Source organism: Pomacea canaliculata, linkage group LG5 (assembly GCF_003073045.1).
Source record: "Pomacea canaliculata isolate SZHN2017 linkage group LG5, ASM307304v1, whole genome shotgun sequence".
Taxonomy (NCBI): Eukaryota; Metazoa; Mollusca; class Gastropoda; order Architaenioglossa; family Ampullariidae; genus Pomacea; species Pomacea canaliculata.
The window spans coordinates 6,070,146-6,090,099 of NC_037594.1; the positions used below are offsets into that span (position 1 = coordinate 6,070,146).

Here is a 19,954-nt window from a genome sequence, read left to right on the forward strand (position 1 = left end):
CACTTAAGTGTAAATTCGTGGAGACTGATTTCCATGCTCATTCGGAAATTTTATATTTGTGGAAAAGTTAAAATGTAAAAAAAAATAATAATAATAAAAATAAAATAAAAAATAAGCCGCGAGTGTGCGTGTGTGTGAGAGAGAGAGAGACTGCTTAAGTGTTGGTCATGTATAAAGCCTAATAAAAGACTCGATACAAACTACAAGTTATTACGATATGTTTTATCACATCTCACAATCAAACTCGCGCAATCTATTGCTCGTTTTAAAATAAAATATAAGATCCACGAGGTTTCTGATAAGTTTATTAACACCTCTCATGTTTCTGATAACATAATAACGTTGGGGATGGAGAAAATGCTGCGAAAGATCATGAGATGAAGGTGGAAAGAAAAGTAAAGAAGAAACAAAACTGACCGTGCTGCACCTGTCAAAGTTAACATCAAATAATTTTCTATTTACAAAATGTATTTATGCTCTTGTAATCTGAGCCAGTAGCGACATTAAAAAGAAATTCAACTCTAAATATTAGCAAACGAAAACGATTACAGTCGAATCTCAGTTTATACATATTAATATATTTCCGCTTGATGAAATCGAGGGTTTCTTTTTCATATCCTACTCCACTAATGGAACCACTAGATCCCTGCTGTGAGAAATGAGGATCCAAAAATATGAACTATGTTAAAAAATCGAATACTGAAATAAAAGGGATGCACTAGTACATCTATATTCCCTAAAATCGCAGTATCTACCTGACTAAAAGGTTGCCATTGACCTTATATTACTGACCTATTGTGACAAGTACGCAAGATTACACTTTATTTATAGAAAGCGGATATGAAGGATTCAGTTATGAAATAATAATAATTAAAAAACGAGATAAAAATAAGTACGGATATCATTATCAAAGCAATGTTTTGGAATGGGGTACATTCCGATACCGAGATCCCAGTGTATAAATTCCAACGTAGCGCCACCCTGAATTGAAACATTGGAAACACAACCACACGCTGTCTGACACACACACACACCTCTGCCGGTGGTCAGCATCCAACGCACTTCGCTCTCTTTCTGTGTGCGTGAGAGAGGCCATTGATTCTAGTCAAATATGTAGAGCACCGGGCACAAAAATGTGGTGAATCTGGTTCACACACCCTCCTGGCAGCCTTAAACAACCATGCCAAGATGAATGGTGTTGATTACTATGCATCACTTTAGGCTTCTCGATACCAAGGAATGATATAAGACACATCACATTGCCAGAGGCCCCCAACACCAAACGGACCTATAAAGCATCGTTCCTCTCCCATCCACTACATCAAAGAGTTTTTGTATCGCGAGGCCACAAAGTTGAGGGGTCACAGTGGCCAGATGCACAGTTCTAGCTACCTGGATATCATCCAGCAGTCGCTAAACTCATAGTTTACAAGCTTAGCGCGTTAGCAGCGAACTGTGCACGTCACCAGAATGCTCTCAACTTTTGTCTCTCCCCCACAACCCCGATCGAGTCGCTAAACAAAACATTTTCGACAATAAAGTCGTCGTGGGCATCTGGTACATGGCAGTTTACCGATTTGTTACTCAACGCCAACCAACACATTTCGATTCCTTAAAGAAAGAAAAAAAAAAAAAGACTAGTTCTCGTTTATTTCTCTCTTGATCAACAGGCACCTACTTGCTGTAAGTTTAATACCCCTTCTTTTTAACACTTTCTTGCGATATCACAGTTTCCTTGTTCTCTTGTCTTTAGCGGGTAATCCGACTTACACTATGTGAGAGAGAGAAAGAAGAATAACTAAAAAGCAAAGAAAGTTAAGTAGTGTCTCTTGATGTTGTCGACAGACAAGGACGTTTCAAGTGCACGCAAGAACAGGCTTCAGGAACTTTGAATAAACAAGCGAGAGACCTGCTTCAAGTTTAATCTGCATGAAAGGAGTTAAAAAATAAAAGGTAAAACGTCGCTGCTCTCTTTTAGCTAACTTCGTGTACGTATTCAAACAGGTTATCGAATCAAGAATAATGCAGTTTTTTTTTTCAATTCAGCATTTGTTTCCACAAAATGCGCACAACTACACCATTCTTCCTGTAACAATCCCTCTAAATTTCCGTCATCCTCATAGGCACCTTTTTCTCCCCAACCCCTCACCCTCCTCCAGTCTCTGAGTCACTTAAAGGAGGTCTGGGCCTGAGAGTAGCCACTGAGCCCTTTAGCCCTGCATCTGCTTTTTCGCAAGCGATCTTTCAGTTTGGCTAATCTCCATTTTTCTGGGTCAAGTCTAAGGCGCTCTCTGTATCGACGACAACTTTCCGCGTTTCTCGACATGGGCGTTCTACTTCTGCCCACAATGCCTCTCCGCTGGTGCCATAAGAATGGTGCTGCCGCCATTGCTGGAAAGAAAACAAGAAGGATGCGTTTACTTCCCTGAACGGAAGTTTCCGAATGGTTCGTGCATCGATCCGAGGCTAAACAAATATCACAAAAGTAATTTGTACTCACACAACTAATATTTTACCAAAGTTACTGACCATACAGCTATCAATACCTCGCAGTTTTCGCCTCATTCATTCACAGATGCCATGTCATACGACCCGATGACCTTCCCCACCAAAAGCGAAAGATTCTCACACAATCCAGAGGAATTCGTTAACGACATGATAGGTTTGCACGTCCCGCTTTCCTACTGAATGTGATGAGCTGTTTAGCTTGACAAACTTCACGCACGACGAACGAACTTTTCATTGTCACCTGTGACTGCGCATACAAGGGCTGCACGAACACGTCAGCGAAACAAGATGGCGTGTTAGTGCTGGGCTAACACTTCTGAAACATGCCAACCGAAGCGGAGGAAGTTTGGCGAATGATGCTGATAAAAATAACGTTTAACAACAACGCGTTGTAGTTCTCCTAAGATCATCTTATCAAGAAATATAACACTAAGTAGTAAACTGTAGACTTAATAACTCTCACTCCCATGCAAGCTCCTATTTTTTCCCGCTCCCCTGCGCTGTCTTGTATCCAAGCTTTAGAAACCGACAGCTTCACGTGCTCCCGTTGTGCCAGGTTAGGTATCCCCAACTTAACCCGTGTCAATCACGAGAGCAACCCCATACACGAGGTTAGATGGATGTATTAGTAGTCCAGGCCTTGACTAGGTAGTAAAATAAACCGAGTATCGTCAAGCTACTATCATAGAATGAAATGAAACAGATACTATTTAAAACAATAATAAATAACCCCATCCCTTTTCTTTTCATGTATCTATGACTCCTCTCACTAGACAAAATCAGCCTACCCGCAGCATACTGTGATTTACAACCCTTACATGCACGCGCGTCTGAATGACGGAAATGATTCATCCAACACGGGTAAAGACGCAACTAAGCTATAGATGTCTGCTGTACTGTATGCTCAACAACTACACACTGATATCCTTGGCAAGCTCACTTCAAACTCTACCACCAACTTCTGCTGTGATTTCTTCACAACGTGAACGATATTCGCATACAGGCCTCTGGCGTTCTCCGCTTACTTCCCTCTCCCCTAACCACTACCCAACCTTGTGCTTCTTTGCCTTCACAAAACGTTTCCAACTCGTTCCCAAACAGACCATCTCAGTGTAAACTTTGTTCATGCCTGATCAGCTCTGTCCTTCAGCTGCTTTTTCTTTTCTCTGTATCTCTTGCAGGCCAGCCTCTGTCTCTGAAGGAACGCGAAGTACTGGTACGGATTGTGTCTAAGGCGCTCCCTGTAGCGCCGACACCGCTCCGTACTCACCGCTCGGGCGGGACTAGGTCTGGCCGCGTAAGGGTTGCCATAGCACGGGGGCATCGACATTGTAACTGAAATAGAGACAGAAAAGAAACGTTTTTGAATTCCCTGTTCTCCTGTCATCTTCTGAATAAAAAGAACGACTGCTAACATGAGGTTCTGTAACAAAGGGAAAGGCGATGGACAAGAACGACTAGCCTCTGTCACTACAGTGTAACAAGGAGGTATGTGCGGGACTCGACTAGTTGCCTAACGTCGTCAGTACGTGAAGAAGTGGCTTCTCGCCGAGAACTTTTTTTGTCTGGTTTTTGCTCGGTACTTTCTGTTATGCTGCCGTTGCTTCTCCAAGTACAGTTCGTAAAGTTCTGGATTCTGCTTCAACAACTGTCTGTAGCGACGAAGTCTTTGCGCATTTTCGGACTTCGAGAGCAGAGACGTGTTAGGGTTTGACCGGGAGATGGGCAGCCCCCACGAAGACACTGAAAAGACAAAAGAAATGGTGTCCTTTTCTAGTCTGTTTTCTTTTTTTTATTATTTCCGCTTTGCCAGTCACATTTTAAAGTCACGTTTCATGGAACTGAGCAAGAAATTGCAAAACAGAAAATAAACCCCACATCTGTATTATTCTGCCCTGTGGTATTATAGCTACGAGAACAGAAAACTCTACCATGTAGCAGCTACACCAAGACGCGTTGTTCAGGCTGAAACAAGCTAGCTCTCACAGAATGGGTCTCCTAGAAACAAACATTTAATATCAGTCCTAATTTTAAGGTTTATTTTTGGTTATTTCATTGTTCCAAAATTAAGGGTGTTTGTGTGTGTGAGAGAGAAGAGAAAGAGAGAAATATGATGGACAAGACCACAGCACGCAATCTGTGTTTTAAGACCTGTAAAATAAGTGCACAAACTGTCCCTCTACTAGACTGTACTAAGTAACATCAGAACACTGAAATACTAGGTTGTTTACACTAATGCTGTAATTCAACTTGTCTCTTTTCGACGTTGGTAAAAATTCCCACAAAGTTTTGGGGCCGCAGTATTTCGCAACTGGTAAAAGAAATGGTCTGTCGTATTTTCGAAATAATAAGGGTTTTTTTTAATTATTAACTGAGAAGTTACTATTACTATGGCATTACTATGCCTCTTTTTGGTTCAAATACACTCGAACGTTCATCACACACCACAAAATACATCTTAACTGTTCCTTTCTTTGCATTCTTCATGCAAAAGATACATTACAGCACACGGACTGCTTTGCAAATGATCATTCCCCGACAGGGAAAGACATTCACTTGTTCACAAGAACATTTCCTCTAACAAGGTTCACACAGGTCTAACCACATTCCTAAGAAGCTGAAACCTTTTATAGGACGTTTTTCTTATAATTGCTGACCAGCTACAGGTTATCTGGAACTTATATTTATCACTGATTAAAAAAAAAAAAAACAAAAACCTTCAAATATCATTCATTACTTTATTGTCCCTTCCACATCCGTCTGTTGAGAATTTTTCTCATGACGAACTCCCAGCATGTTTGTGGCAGAAGGCAAAATGATTTATTCGGGGTTAGGTGGGGTGAGAGAAGGAAGTAATGGTTACCTTAGTGGTCTTGCTAAGATCTGGCCTCTCATTCCTCCCCACGAGTCAAGCCCATTCTTTTATGCGGGACCGGTGGAAGCATGGCTTTTAAAAACCGATAGTGTCTTTGATTTGGACAGGGCTATTTTTGATGTGTTTTGAAACTGGAACTAATCATGCAAAATCACTAATAAGCATTTTTTTTTAAAAAAAATAAGGTCCTGAGCCCAATTTATAAAGACCTATTCGTTGAAAAAATAGACAGTTTTAAGGCCTTGGTTTCCATATCCCCAAGTCTACAAACCTATAAGAGCCGTTACAAACCCTAACGTTTAGCAGATGGGTCAAAACATTCCCTTTTTCTTTAACTGGTATTTGCGATTGTTTCTCCGCTTTCTTGCCAAATACATCTCATACAGCACTGGATCGCCTCGAACTCGCTCAACATATCGACGCTGTCGCTGCCAGCTCTTCTCCCTTTGTGACAATGAAGGTGCAACATTTGACGGGCGTCTTTCATACCGAAATGATTGGGAAGCAAAGACTGAAATAAAAGAAACAAGGGCAAATATATTTCACCTCCTCTGGGCGTTGGAGAGAAAATAACCTTCTCCCATACAAACTATGTGGTTTAGGAACTGAACAGCTGAGTATTATTCCAAAAAAAGCCTACCTACCTATTGAGGAAAGCAAGTGTCAGAAGTCAGACTATATTATGGCCTTTTAATCGTTGCAAGTCACAGCCAATCCAAAATGTGCATGTTCACAGTGACCAGACCCAGCAGATACAGAGACCAGATCAAATGAACTGTATTACAGGCAGAGGTAGCATGCTGCATGCCTCAATAACTTACTGCATTAAAAGCATCCTTATATTAATTTTTTTTAACATGTGATGAATTTAACTACTTTAGCATCAACTGCTCTCTGAAATGTCTGCGTCAAACACTTTCAGTATTTTATTTAATCACATCCCTTCAAGGACGCCACTCAACCCCACAATCACTCCAACTCCCGATCTGACCAAGCACCAACCAAAAAGCACTTCTCTGTGGACTCATTTCACATTACAACACTTATAAAAAGCCTCTGCTATCCACCTGTCTGATCGTGAACTCTTGAGTATATCGAGGTTAACCTTTGAACTAGTGTTGTTCCAAAGCCACAGCAGCATATTTCAAGCTGGGTTGCACAAGCTCTAAAGGGCGAGAATTGTGCATCATTGCAGCTGTCTACATCAGCAGGCAAGAGAAGCCTTATCATCTCTCTTATCCCCGCTTGTCACTCTCCAAAATGCGGAATTTAGTTCATATATTCTTTCCTCCTTTCTCGGTATCTCTGGTCATTTCTCCTTCTCCTGGCCAAGTACCGTTCATAAAGCACAGGATCCCCTCGAACTCGTTCAATGTAACGTTTTTGATACTGGCGATTCTGTTGCATTCTTTTCTCCTCGTCCAACATTGAGTGCATAAGCCTCGATGGGTGCTTTTCATGCCAAAATGATTGTGAAGCAAATACTGAAATGAAAGAAATACGGAATGAAATCATTTTTGCTCCTCTCATTTGTGCTGGTGCATGCACGTCTTTGACAAAACACCTAAACGTTTTATCGTTCCATTATTTTGAAATGAGCGATGGTATCACATGGCTCAATACCTCTTAAAGAGAAAACTGATGAGAAACCCACTACTGAATGGGTCAACGAGAACGCGATTACTAGCAAACACATAAAACACCACATTCGGTGTTTTTCAACAGAAGCTTTGAAATCCCTTGCGCAAACAATTATTCAAGCTCCAGTAACTATACCAACTCACAAAAAAAGAATCCACAAGAGCACAGAAAACAGATATAATATTTTTACTGTCAAGTGACATTTAAACAAAGGTATATCCACCCTTATAAAAAAAAATGTCTTGCAAACCGTTTACATGAAAGCAAACATTGCTTTTGATTTCAAGGGGTGTACAAAAAACCCCATATCAAAGAATGACTTAATCACCTATTTCTTATGATCTTAATATCTTTCTTAATATCTTTTAACTGTTGTAACATAGCCATTTAGATACACAACAGTATTAACATCTATACAAAAAGACTGGTTCACACAAGATCATGTTAACCAAGTTTTGGAGGAAACATGAAGGTGTGAAGGCATATCATCACTCTATAATGTTTCTTTTAACAGTATAACAATCTGTTAAGGCAATGTGAAGAATCCTTTCTAAAACATTTAAGTTCTGCTAACAATGAAAAATGTGTAAACTTCAGAGTAAATGTCATTTTAAATAAGTCATACTTCCAAATGTTGTTTTACATTTTTTCTAGATTTTATAATACTTCTTGCAGGAATAAGGGTGAGCAGGGAGAGCCATAAAACCCATTTCACAACTCTGCAGGTACTTCATGCTTAATTTAATGCTCTACCAACAGTTACATAAACACACAAAGCAGTACACTGGCCACACTGCAAAATGTTCAACTGCCAAAATATGTCTGTAGTTCAACAACATTATCTGCATGGTAAATGGCAGAACATGGCTACTCAATGCTTTTCATTGACTGCTACAAAAATAAAATCGGTTTAGATCAGACCTCTGAAGTTTCTCTCCTTCACACACACATATGGAAACACAAAATATCTTATCCCTTCATGAACATTTGGTTCTCTGCTCTTACAAGCCAAAAGACTCAAGTTTTCATAAGGGATCTGTTTGCACGATTAGTTTCCAAAAGCATGAGGCTATGGGTCACATGCATTTTTGTCACCGTATAATTCATGTCAAACCTAGCCTCTTTTTTCATCACATTTTCGCTGATTCCTTCTTTTTCGAGCCAAATACATTTCATACAGCACAGGATTTCCTCGTATACGTTTATAATACTGACGATTTCGCTCGCGTGTCTTCTCTCTTTCTGACAAGGAATGGGGACTGTTTGAAGAGCGTCTTTCATACCAACATGCTTGGAAGTAGGAAGCACGTACTGAAATGAAAGAAACATGGAATGAGATCAAACTATGAAGGTGAGAACAATTCTCAACCTTCCTATTTGCTCATTCTTCAAGCAAAAACCCCCTTGTAACAATAGCTGACATTTAAAAGATCTTCCTACTGTGTCAACCTTCAAAATCATTCATCTTGACCTTCAAGATACAATTTTTTATTTTATTTAAATTTTGTGACAACAGGAAAGGATCGCATGACATAATAATACTTTATTTTTTAGTCTTATCAGGTTATTTATGTTTAAATTATTTGATTGGCAAGATATAAAAGGAATGGGTCCACAATAGCAAGCCGTGTATCAGAAAATACTTAAATAATTAACTCATCCTTTTATCACTGGTTACAGTAATTCTTAACATGGTAGCCATTAGGAACTGTACAGACTAGTGAGTACGGCAAAATGTATATAAAAAAATTTACTAGCTAACTCCTTCACTTCAAAGAAACATCTTCTATCCCCTGATGGAAGAGCAGTTTTTGTATGTCCCAAACTCAAAAAGTCTTTTTTCCTGTCCAAGCAAAGTCTTCATGTGGTGGTGAACAGTACTGGGAGTTGTTTGCTGGTGGTTCCTGGTCCATCTTCTTCTTTTCGCGACGGCGACGTGCATCTCTTCTTTTCCGCGCACAGTACTTTGCATAAAGGTTTGGGTCACTTTTTATTCGTGCTAAATATCGACGGCCCCGCTCTGTGCTGCTTCTCTTCTTGGTTGGCCAGAAGTATCTCTTAAGTGAGGTCTCCAATGCCATAATGACTGGGTGTTGATTACTGAAATAAAACAGGAAAACAAAACTGTTCAAGTCCTCTTTGGTTTCTTTCTCTCTGCCTCAAAAATGTAATGAACTGGAAGCTCCTCCACCTAGGACATGAAAACTCTGGGAAACTCTTACAGCTTTTGATAAATAAAGCACACTTTGCAGTGTCATCTAGGTCGTTCACACTGACCCAATTTTTATTTTCATTTTTACTGAAGATATCGAGATCGTCCAACAGAATCCTCTTTCTTCTTGTTCAAGTGCCTTCGGTTATATTCAACTTGTCTCTTGATGTACCATCGCCAAAGTTCTGGATTCTGCTTCAGGCGTTCCCTGTAGCGCCGCTGGTATTCATTTCTCCTCTCAGTCTCAGAAAGTGTGAGCCTGCGTTGCAAGGCTTCTCTGCCCCTGAACCCTAAGGAACAAACATACCAGAGACATCTGCCACTGAAATACCCATCTGTTTCTCGATTGCAACTAAAGAAAAGGTTTCAGAGAAGTACAGCGATTGATTTTGTAGGATGCTTTATGTGCATGAAGCTACCTACCTCTACACTACTTAGTGCATGTATATGTTCACATATGTCTTTGAAATTCTGTAGCATTTGTTCTCAGCAACTGTGACCATGAGAAACATGAATAGAATATGAAGTGAAAGTCCATATGCGATTAGGTATTCTTGAGTTGTGAAAATGAAATATGAAAGCATGAGGGGAGGTGTTCACTATATTTAAAAGTTAACAAGACAGGAATCAATAAGCCACATTCACATGTCCAAATGGTAAACAATATAAATGTTTCAGCCCAACAACCTTGACTACTGTTCACTAGAAGAGCAATGGATAAGAGCATGGATTTGGTGATGGATATTGTCAACTGAAATCTTTCAAAATTAATGATGATCAGAAAATTTTTAAAATCCTTAATGTGTAGATGGTGCAAATATCAATATTCCTTTGTGCCAATTTTATATGAATTTTAAAACCAACATAATAACTAAGAAAGACACGCTTTAAAGTGATTTAGCAGGAACTTAAAAAAGTAACTGTGGATAGAGTGCTTTAATACTAAACTAAAGGTCAAGCAAAATGACCGATAACAATACATGCTGGGAGTATCTCTGACCAAAAAGGTTATAATGCAGGGAGAAACTATTGATCAATGCACAATAAACACTTAATAAAATAAATAAGCATTAAGTTTATAAGGGATTTACTCTGATATAGTCTTTTCCTAAGCTACTAGTAAAAATTTTAAATGCAAAATTCTAAAGCGTGATTGATAACTGAAACAATGATAAAGCTACTCTCAGCTCACAAAAATAAACCTTAATTATACAAGGTGTTAAGTTGTCAACAGGATAGAATCCAGTTCTGGGGGAATCAACTGATTCATGCTAATAAGCTCTTCTTCTGAATAAGCTTGCTCTATTATTCCTATGTGAAAAAGAGAGAAAAAAAATCCACCCACCCACACATCCTTTGGTTGCAACAGTATTTTATGGGATGACTATCCGTTTAACGTGCATTAGAGTTAATAAGCACATCACAGACTCTTTATGCACATAAGAAGCAAACACACAAACTGCATGGGCAACCAACCATGCACTCATTCTAAACATTCAACGTCACATCAACACACCAAAGCAATTTCTAACAGCAGTCTTCCGTAGTTTGCATCCTTTGAGTTTATTTTGAGACTTTTAAAAGTAACAGTAATTTTTTTGTAAATGCTAAACTTGTACTTTATCAAAAAATGTTCCACACTCAAGCGTAAGAAAACATTTCACTCTCAAAGTACACGCTCAGACCTACACTCATCCTATAACAGACAATGCCTCAGATCTGTAAAGATATGGAAGTCTCCAAAAGAACCTGGGTTAGAAATCTATGGACTTCTGTTATATTTATACTTCAACAGCTAAACCTATAACACTTAATCCTTTGCATTTAATACATCAACACATGGGTAGCACATCTTTCTGCCATAAAATCTTCACATCTGATCCTAACTTCAAAACATGTAACTGGGTGCATGCATTCCTACTAAGTGTATAATCTCAGTTATAAAAGATGGCTGCATACTCATCAGTATGTGTCTCTGTAATATAAACATGAACTTAAGCAGAGCACGAAGGTATGAAATGCGTGTGAATTCAAGTCTGAACAGCATGTAACATGACAAAGACTTCTCCATACAAATAAAGAGTGCCCTGAACTTCACAAGTGAAGGCTTTCACCAGGAATATATCCAACACTTGGCAATGACCAAGGTTCAGCTATGACTGTCCCTGCCTTTCATACAACTGCCTGGCCAGTTGCAGCTTTTTGGCCGCAATCTTTTTGCGTGCCATGTAGCGTCTCTGTGCCTCCCTGTGTCTCAGTTTCCTCAACTCTTCCATTCCCAGAACACTGGAGAAACGCGAAGACATACTTGAGTAGTTGAAACCCTTGAATGAGTCAAATGGGGCCGCCATCCTCATCCTTACGTGCATGTTTCTAAAGAAGACAGTGGCTGAAAGAGGGAAGAAATACATTCATTCACCTGCCACTTATGGGGTGGGTGGGGGAAGATAAAGACGTTTATTATTTATGCAAAATTATGTAACCTCTTTAGGTGAGAGAGGGTAAAGTGAAGAAAGTAGTAGATAATCAGCAAAAAAACAGTTAATTACCATACACAAAATACACAAAAAGGGCTAAAACAAATAAGAGAAGAAAGGTAATAGTTCAGAATTTTGAAAACCTCGACAATGCTCTTAACACTATTTCCATTTTGAAAAAAACCCTAGAAGTCACACTACAATGCACAAAAGGCCATCTTCTTTATTTTTCCTGTGACATAGTCTGAAATTGTGCTGCGTGGTATGTTATACAGTTCTGATGCCTTTCGCAAAGTAAGTTCTCTGGCTTTCACTCGACTGGCAGCTTCCAAGATTATCCATGGGTCACGTTTTTTAATTGGCCTCTGCCGGCCATATGGGGATGAGGGCAATTTGTGTGCAGGTTTAGTCAGGTTTGGTGAATGGTAAACTGGTGAATCTGCTGTCAGATGAGCCATCTTTGACATCACCCGTTCACCTGCTTCATGCTGTGAGCCACATTCATTAAGGGAGGAACCTTGGTCTTGCCAGCCTGACAAAGACCAAAAAAATTATTGGAGATGGTAAAATATCAAACTGCTACACTGTGAAGAGAATTTGAAGAATAGCAAGTAATGGCAGGTGTCTAAATTGTCAATAAAACTGCTGAATAGTACTTTAGGATCAACCAACAATACTACAGGTCAAGTGCAGTTGCACAACTAACATAATAAGAAAGGCAGTTACCTCGTCTCCTTCTTCAGGAAAACACAAACTGCAACAGCAACTGACAGTGGATCCATGAACTACAGGTTCCCTATGGCTTCTCATATGACTACTCATGTGAACATGCCATGTCTCTATATTTAAAGGGACAATACAAGATTTGTGGATTCTTATGCGTTTTGCTTTTTACTTTTATATTCTGTGACCATTGGATGTTTAAGAGCATGTGTGTGTTAGTATAAGCCACCACAATTAATAAAAACCTGTTTTGATATAAAAATATCTTTGAAATAACTTGAAAAAAGTTTTCATCAATATCAATTAGATACTAAGACCAAGATTTCTATTTTCCAGCTGCAGAAGAAATGTTAAGAAAACCCCAAATGAAAAGAAAGGCAACTTTACTTTTTACAACTCGTTCCTTTTCCAATGCTTAATATTTTCAGACTACTATGCTTTGAACAAAATATAAAAATTCTATTCATGTTTCATAGTGCAGTAAATGAATGCTTTTCCCATTTGCACCCTGATCCTCTCACACATAGCAATAATATCATCATAAACACCTCAGCACACATAGTACAATTTTGCAAAACCTTGCAAAAAAAACACACACACATAAAACAGAGGTACACCAACAGCACTTTACCAGTACAATAGCACTGCCAAAATTAGATCATTTGTTTTACTCTTTAATAAAAGCATGGTAAAGTATGCCTACCTGGGAACTCACTTTTAAATGCTACAATGAAAATGAAGAAACTGCTACTCTGGAGGAAGGATGCTTATCAAAGCCCTTCTTCAAAAGAACCAGTAAAGAAAATGATATAATTTCTACAAAAGAGTATAGGACTGTACTTTGATATTGCTCATGGTTATCTACTGTTTTTCAACCTGACAAATCACCTTCCTCCTGGGATTTCAATACCTCCTACAATATTCCTGCTATTTCTAATGTATGCAAACTGTTTAGCGTGGTTTTCTCATTGCATTACTCAAATGTTGAACTGCAAGCAACTCCATAAAAATTACATAATTAGCTGCCTCACTGACACACCCTGAATAATGTTTACCTACCAGGAACATAATCTTTTTAATCCAGACCAAAAATGTAACAGTATTACCTTTACCACATAGCACTTTGTTGCAGAAACAAATTCTGAAACAGTTCTCACTCCCATCACTTTATCAAAAGATTTTTGTCCTCCTTTTATATCGATTTAAATTATTGTTTCAGGTTTTTAAAATACTTTTCGATACAAAAGTGAAATCTGGGATAACTGCACAAATAACAGATTTGAAGACAGACACAAACTAAGAGAAGGATTTTGTCTGCACCAGATGATATTGATAGAGAGACTTTTCAAAGGCACATGACTTGATCAGTAAAACCTGTCACAAACAGCTAAAAATCAGCATTACTCTGGCAGTAACTTCGGTCATAATTAGGGGAATTTTTGGAAAAAGCCCTCTGTCAGTAATCTCACTCATGATATGTGCTCCCCCTTTCTCTCTCTCAAACACACCTCTCTTTGCCCACAAAAGAATATACATATTTACTTGAAAGTGCTTTACCAAGCCACTGTGATCACTGCCCACAAAAAGCTAACAACAATAATAATGCACAGCATCACAACCAAGATGGATCGCACTCTCTGTGCAGACCAATAATAACAAAAGAAAGATAACAGCCAGTGGACAGCGAGCTACATAACAACATAAAGATGAGGTACAAGAGTAGAAAATAAAAAATTGAAGAGATGTAGATACGAGAAACAGTGTAAGATGGAGTCGTTACAAGATGGTTAGCAAGACAGTATTGCCAGATAGTTAACAATAGCATAACATAACATGGCAGGTATGCAACAGAAAAAGGAAATCAGAAGAGTGTGTAAAGGTTGTCATGTGCATGGGTTTTGAGAATTCATTAAGCATTGTTATAGCTGAAGATCTATCACCCACAAGAACGTTTGAAAAGTGCCACCGAACACGAGTAAAGTTATTCTAAAAGAAAAATTGGCTACTAACAATGATGTAAGCAACATCAAATTATTAATCTGTATATATTTGAATAATTGTCTTCGTTTTCTACAAAGTGGTGTGCCAGGATAAAGTCTGAAAACACTCACATTAAATATAAGTCTCAAGGATTGAAAACAGCTGTCTGGTTTTATAAACTTATGGATACTTTACTTTTTCCATTGTCTTTAACTTGTTTTGCACAAGTCCATGGATGCCGTCATAAACCACAATTGAATCAAAGAATCCACAATGCAAGAAAAAATTGAAGACAGCCTCTGACATAATAAAATAAGAAATTTGAACGTCCATGCCTTGAAGACAAGAAACTACACTTGCAAAAGTTCTGAAAATTCTACCATGACTCCTTAAAGAACATGGTTGCCATATTTTCTGCATACATTTTCTACTCCCACCCAAACACTGAAATGGCGCCAGCCAAGCATAAACAGATGTGTTTGCATCAAGCGTTCTAAAAGACCAGTCAAAAGCTGATTTTAGATTTGTCTATAGACTGGTCTCTCATCAACATTTTTCAACATGGTTTAAATACCCAAGCCTCAAACTATAGTGGTCTCTGTAAGATTTTCAACAAGCAATGGTACCAGTTGAAATTTAACATATATTCACAACATTGCTTTCTTAGGTCACCTTGTGAATGGAGAAGTGGTCAATACAATTATAATAATTAAATCACTCTGCTGTTTACCATACCCCACTATAACACCAGTCTTAAACTTCAGAGGTGTTTGTTGAATACAAGCAACGATCAGTTTACTGATCATATTAACACATGGCATAACAAACAGGCATCAGAATTTTCCTGTCCACAGAAGCACTACAAGCACAATTAAGAAACTTTTATCGTTTTGTCCAAAGCCCCAGAATTCGATCCTGTTGCTTCCAGTGTCGTATCACAGATTCATTGATTCCAAGTTCACTGGCTGCAGCCCTGTTTCCTCTTTGCATGGATAGGGCCAGCGCCTTCATTCTGAAAGCATTACTGTATGTTGCTCGCGTTCTCTTCCGCTTTTTGGGTAACAACTGACCCTTCTGGTTGCTTTGAGGCTTCCCTGCCAGAGGAAACAAAAGATCCAGCTTTTAAACCTGATAAGATTTCTATTTGAAAGTGTTCTGCAAGTTCTGTGTGATAAAGATGAATCACATATATTCCCACCGTGCGAGTGCTTTGATTATGAACAGCAATGAGAAACTGCACATCAAACCACAATTACATAGGACTGTGAGTTGAGACTGTTACAGCAACAGGAACGTGTACATCTGCACCAATCTCCTTTTTCACAAACAGCATTGTCAACTACTCTCCACTTTAATACTGGGCTTACTATTTTGCATTTATTAGTCCAAATATTGATGATGAGGGCAAATATGCCATCACTCAGAACACCCATCTCAAAACCAGTCTTCTCCTAGGAAGTCACCTTTCATGCAGGAAAAAAGTGCATTTCTCACTAGTCTCAAGATAACTATTTGTGAGTCTGCATATGTTTTTCAGCTAGCTCAATCCAATCATCTTAAAAAGAACCCCAAGTAAAATGGCAACAGTATTCAAAGCCTTAGCAACTGAAAGCCCAACAGCTGGAAGAAAGCTGTTATTCTGTGAAAGTCATTAGCCCCTATTCATTACTAAGAACAGTGCATCAGCGATTTAAAGGAACGAAGATGAATTTTCTGCAGACTGACTGGAAAAGTGACAAACAGGCATGCTTGAAAATTTCAATGAGTTCTTGATGAATCCATGCCAACCAAGAACATACATATAGTTCCACAAGTTGTCCAGGTAATATGAATCCAATGATATCAAGTCTCTAATTAAGGCTACCAGAGTATAAATATATTATCTAGTGACTGGATTTAGTTTCCAAGTCTCAAAATTAAAGAATTATTTTGTTCACTTCACAAGCTTTGAAACAGCCACATTTAATTGACTTGAACAAGAATTAAAACAAGCTTTTACATCAGATATATGCCAGCAGTCAAGACAATTCCTTACTACAGTGGAACATCGGTTAGCGAACGCCTCGGATAGCGAATTTTTCGGATAACGAACAAAAAATTTCGTCAAAAATTTGTCTCGGATAAGCGAACAAAATTTCGAATAACGAACAGCCACGTGAATCACACATGACCGACCAGCATGTCATCATACGCGCTCAAGACACAGTTACGATCTGTCGTTCCTTATCTATGTGCATCTTTCTTATTTAGTGATTTTTGTGCTTTATTTTAATAAGATAATCCCCAGTAATGGCTCCAAAGAAGATTAAGAGCAATAGTAGTGAGGTAATGACAAGGAAGCGGCCAACAATTGAATTGAAAAAGAAAATGATTTCAAAGTATGAAGGTGGCATGCGTCTGTCGGATATGTGATGTTGTATTACCGAAGAGTTATACAAAAAGGCAGAAGCAACAGACACTGGACAAGTTTTTTCCTTTAACCTCAAAGCAACAGAAAAATGAAGTTATCCCCGATTTTATAATGTCACGTGTGCTCATGGAGGGGGAATCAAAGCAGTAATTCCACCCCTTCCTCCCCACACCTGCTTCCAACCACGCCATCAAAACGGCAAGTTTTCTGATGTTTAAATGCTTTCATTAATGTTTTTATGTTTATTTAATTCCATTTATATTGCATTATAACTGTTCTCATTAAAACCTACCTATATAGCCTCTAACTTTCAAATATTAGCGAGTCAACAGGGGCTGGGAACCAATTAAATCTATTTCCTTTATTTCTTATGGAAAAAATTGTTTCGGATAACGAACATTTCGGATAACGAACAGCTTTCCAGAATGGATTAAGTTCGTTAACCGAGGTTCCACTGTACTTTCCAACTGTGAAACATGATGTGGCACAGATCTTATGCCAAGTGTTTGGTCACTATGTCTGCTTTTCCAAAAAATACTTTAAAATCCTTTTTTCATGACAAACTATGATAAAAAAAAGTTACCTGATTATTATCAAGCCCATACTGTAGGGTTGTTTTTTTTTTGCAGTTCTCATTCCAAAAAAAAATTTTGTGTACATCAATCACATGGGTTCCTACAGATGAAAAATGAAGGTTGTCTTTGATCCAAAGTTCATTACCCTTATGATAGAAAAAAGCACAAGAGGCTGCCTGTGAGACCGAAGGACCAGGTTTGTCTATCGAAGTATAGAAGGAAATCAAGTTGGTGAACTCACTCTCACCACATCATCATGCTTCCAACAACTGATGTGCACAGCCACTAATGATCATGCAAGATCTGAACCTGTCACACCCACTCATACTCTCTGACCACAAGACTGCAGAGAAGCAAGATGTAATATCAAAGACCTATACACCAATTCTAAAGATGCTCTTGTAAATAGCTGCAGACACTGAAGATTCGCTTTTACTTTCAGTTTTTTTACTTATTGTGAAAGTTGTCAGCCTCTAGTTATAAAAACCAAGAGTGCCGTCTTCAAGACTTTTAAGATACTCGACTCAGGGGCCACAAGGTCCAATCAGATAACTGTAAGTTGTGAAATGACAGAATCCAATAATAAAAAAGTATAAAGAGTTTTTAAGCACATCCCTTTAAGTATCCTTTTAGATTACACTTTTGTCATAGTACTGGACAGCAATTTTCTTCAAGACCGTCACCACAATAAAACAAAGTAATATGTCACTCATTTACCACTACCTTTCCCACAAGAAAACACCCCCCCCCCCAAAAAAAAAACAACAAAAAACAAAAATAGCTTTATTTTCTTAAACTAATTCCTTTGTTATGGTATATATAAAAACATGGGTTGGGGCACATTGCCCTTCCACAAGGCACACATTCGTACCTTGTTTCTTTTCGTTTTACATATTTTCGAACCAAGTTTTTGTCAGGCCCACGAATGCTGCAAACTAAGCAAATACGTGTTGGCCGTAACTTGTTCTTTGTTGCAGGGATACGCGTACAGACATGAAGGTGTTCGGGTGGGTCCAACCTTTGCAATCCACCTGCAAAAGCCAAGTCCTCTATTGCAATCTTCAAAAAGGACTCTAAAATTAGTTACTCCTCTCATAACAAATTAAAGGGGTCATAAACAATGTCTGTTAATAAAACAACAACAGGCAAACCATGCCCAAAGTAATCCATCTGACCAGTTAACCTAATTATACCGTGCAAGAAAATCTTGCTATCACTATAAGTGCAAAAACACTTCATATTCAAAATCAAAGTACTAAATAATGGCTTATAATCACACACCTAAGCATATTTACACAACAGAGAAGGTGAGAATGCAGCAGACAAACTGAGATTGACAACTTTTAAGGTCAAATAATGGATATGTTATTGTCGTTCAAAATCCATCTAAACACATAATGGCCCTATAAGGTCAAGCTTTTGATCCAAATGTAAATTTTTTAAGTTACAAGCTTTCTGTATGAATAATAATAATAAGGATTACTTATAGAGCACCATTCCCTGATCACCCACAAAGCTTTTAAAAACAAAAGCACACACTATGATAAGAAAAACAGAATAACAAGATTTTCATTACCCAAACATACTCTCAGTCAAAAGCACAACACAAGTGTGTCTTCAGCCACGACTTAAATGCTGACAATGACGCATGTCTCAGCTGACAGGGAAGCTGGTGCAACATACAGCCACCAAAAGGCTAAGTTAATCCTAGGGATGCCCAGGAGCTTTTCTGTAGAACAGAGCAACCTAGACGGAAAATACATGGACAGTGTTGTAAAAAGAAAAGATAGAAGTGTGCCCTCAAAATGACCAAAAACTAGAGTTGCAATTCTTTTTGGAAACCCACAAGGTTCTCTGAGCAAATGTGAACAAATTTATAGAAAAACAAATTGGTGGAGAAAAAGTGGAAAAGTAAAAAAAAAAAAAAAAAAAAATTGAAACCCAGGTGAAGATGGTAAAGCATATGTGCAGGAATCTGTTGGACCCACAAGTACATTGTAGGAAAATTGCAGTGTGCTGTTTTGCATACTTTTCTCAAAGTATTATTTCTCAGATACAGTTGCGAACCAGTTTTAATGCTATACTATATGTTATGTTAGATCCCTTTCCCTTCAAAATAAACTTTCATAAAGCAACTGTGTATGACTTATGTAAAATCAGTGCATACTCTAGAACTTGATGAAAATGTGAACTTGCTTTTAACAAGGCTTACACTACATATTACCGACACACAGAGCTATGTTATGCACTATGGCATCACAAGCAATAAAGGAGTGATCAAAATAATGCAAATGGGATAATGCACCTGCAAAAGCTGGCAGAAACCATCGGCACTGGCGTCTACTATACAGAATCAGGACACCACAAGATGCAAGAACCAGGAGCATTCGACCTGCTCGATGTCAACTTACATTTGAGTGGTAAAGTTTTGTCAGTATTTGCCAAATTCAATATTATGTACATACCACATATTTTAAAAGACCCATCTAAATAACCCTACTGCATTAAGTGAAGAACAGACCATAAAGAGTCATATCAACTCTCATGCCCTAC

The 19,954-nt window shown here is 38.3% G+C and overlaps 1 protein-coding gene across 6 annotated transcripts in view; it reads right to left on the reverse strand.

Annotated features, from left to right (window-relative positions):
* LOC112563532 (zinc finger protein 1-like) overlaps positions 1–19,954 on the reverse strand; it is a 48,753-nt gene that overhangs the window by 18,803 nt on the left and 9,996 nt on the right. The window contains exons 4-5 of one of the 6 annotated variants that reach the window (XM_025237551.1): positions 3,638–3,843; positions 289–2,391 (exon numbers count right to left, since the gene is read on the reverse strand). The exons of the other annotated variants lie outside the window; for them this stretch is intronic. Coding sequence (XP_025093336.1) covers positions 2,254–2,391; positions 3,638–3,843 — 344 coding nt within the window. The 3' untranslated portion in view covers positions 289–2,253. Of the gene's footprint in view, positions 1–288; positions 2,392–3,637; positions 3,844–19,954 lie in introns of those variants that run through there. 6 annotated transcript variants of the gene reach the window in all.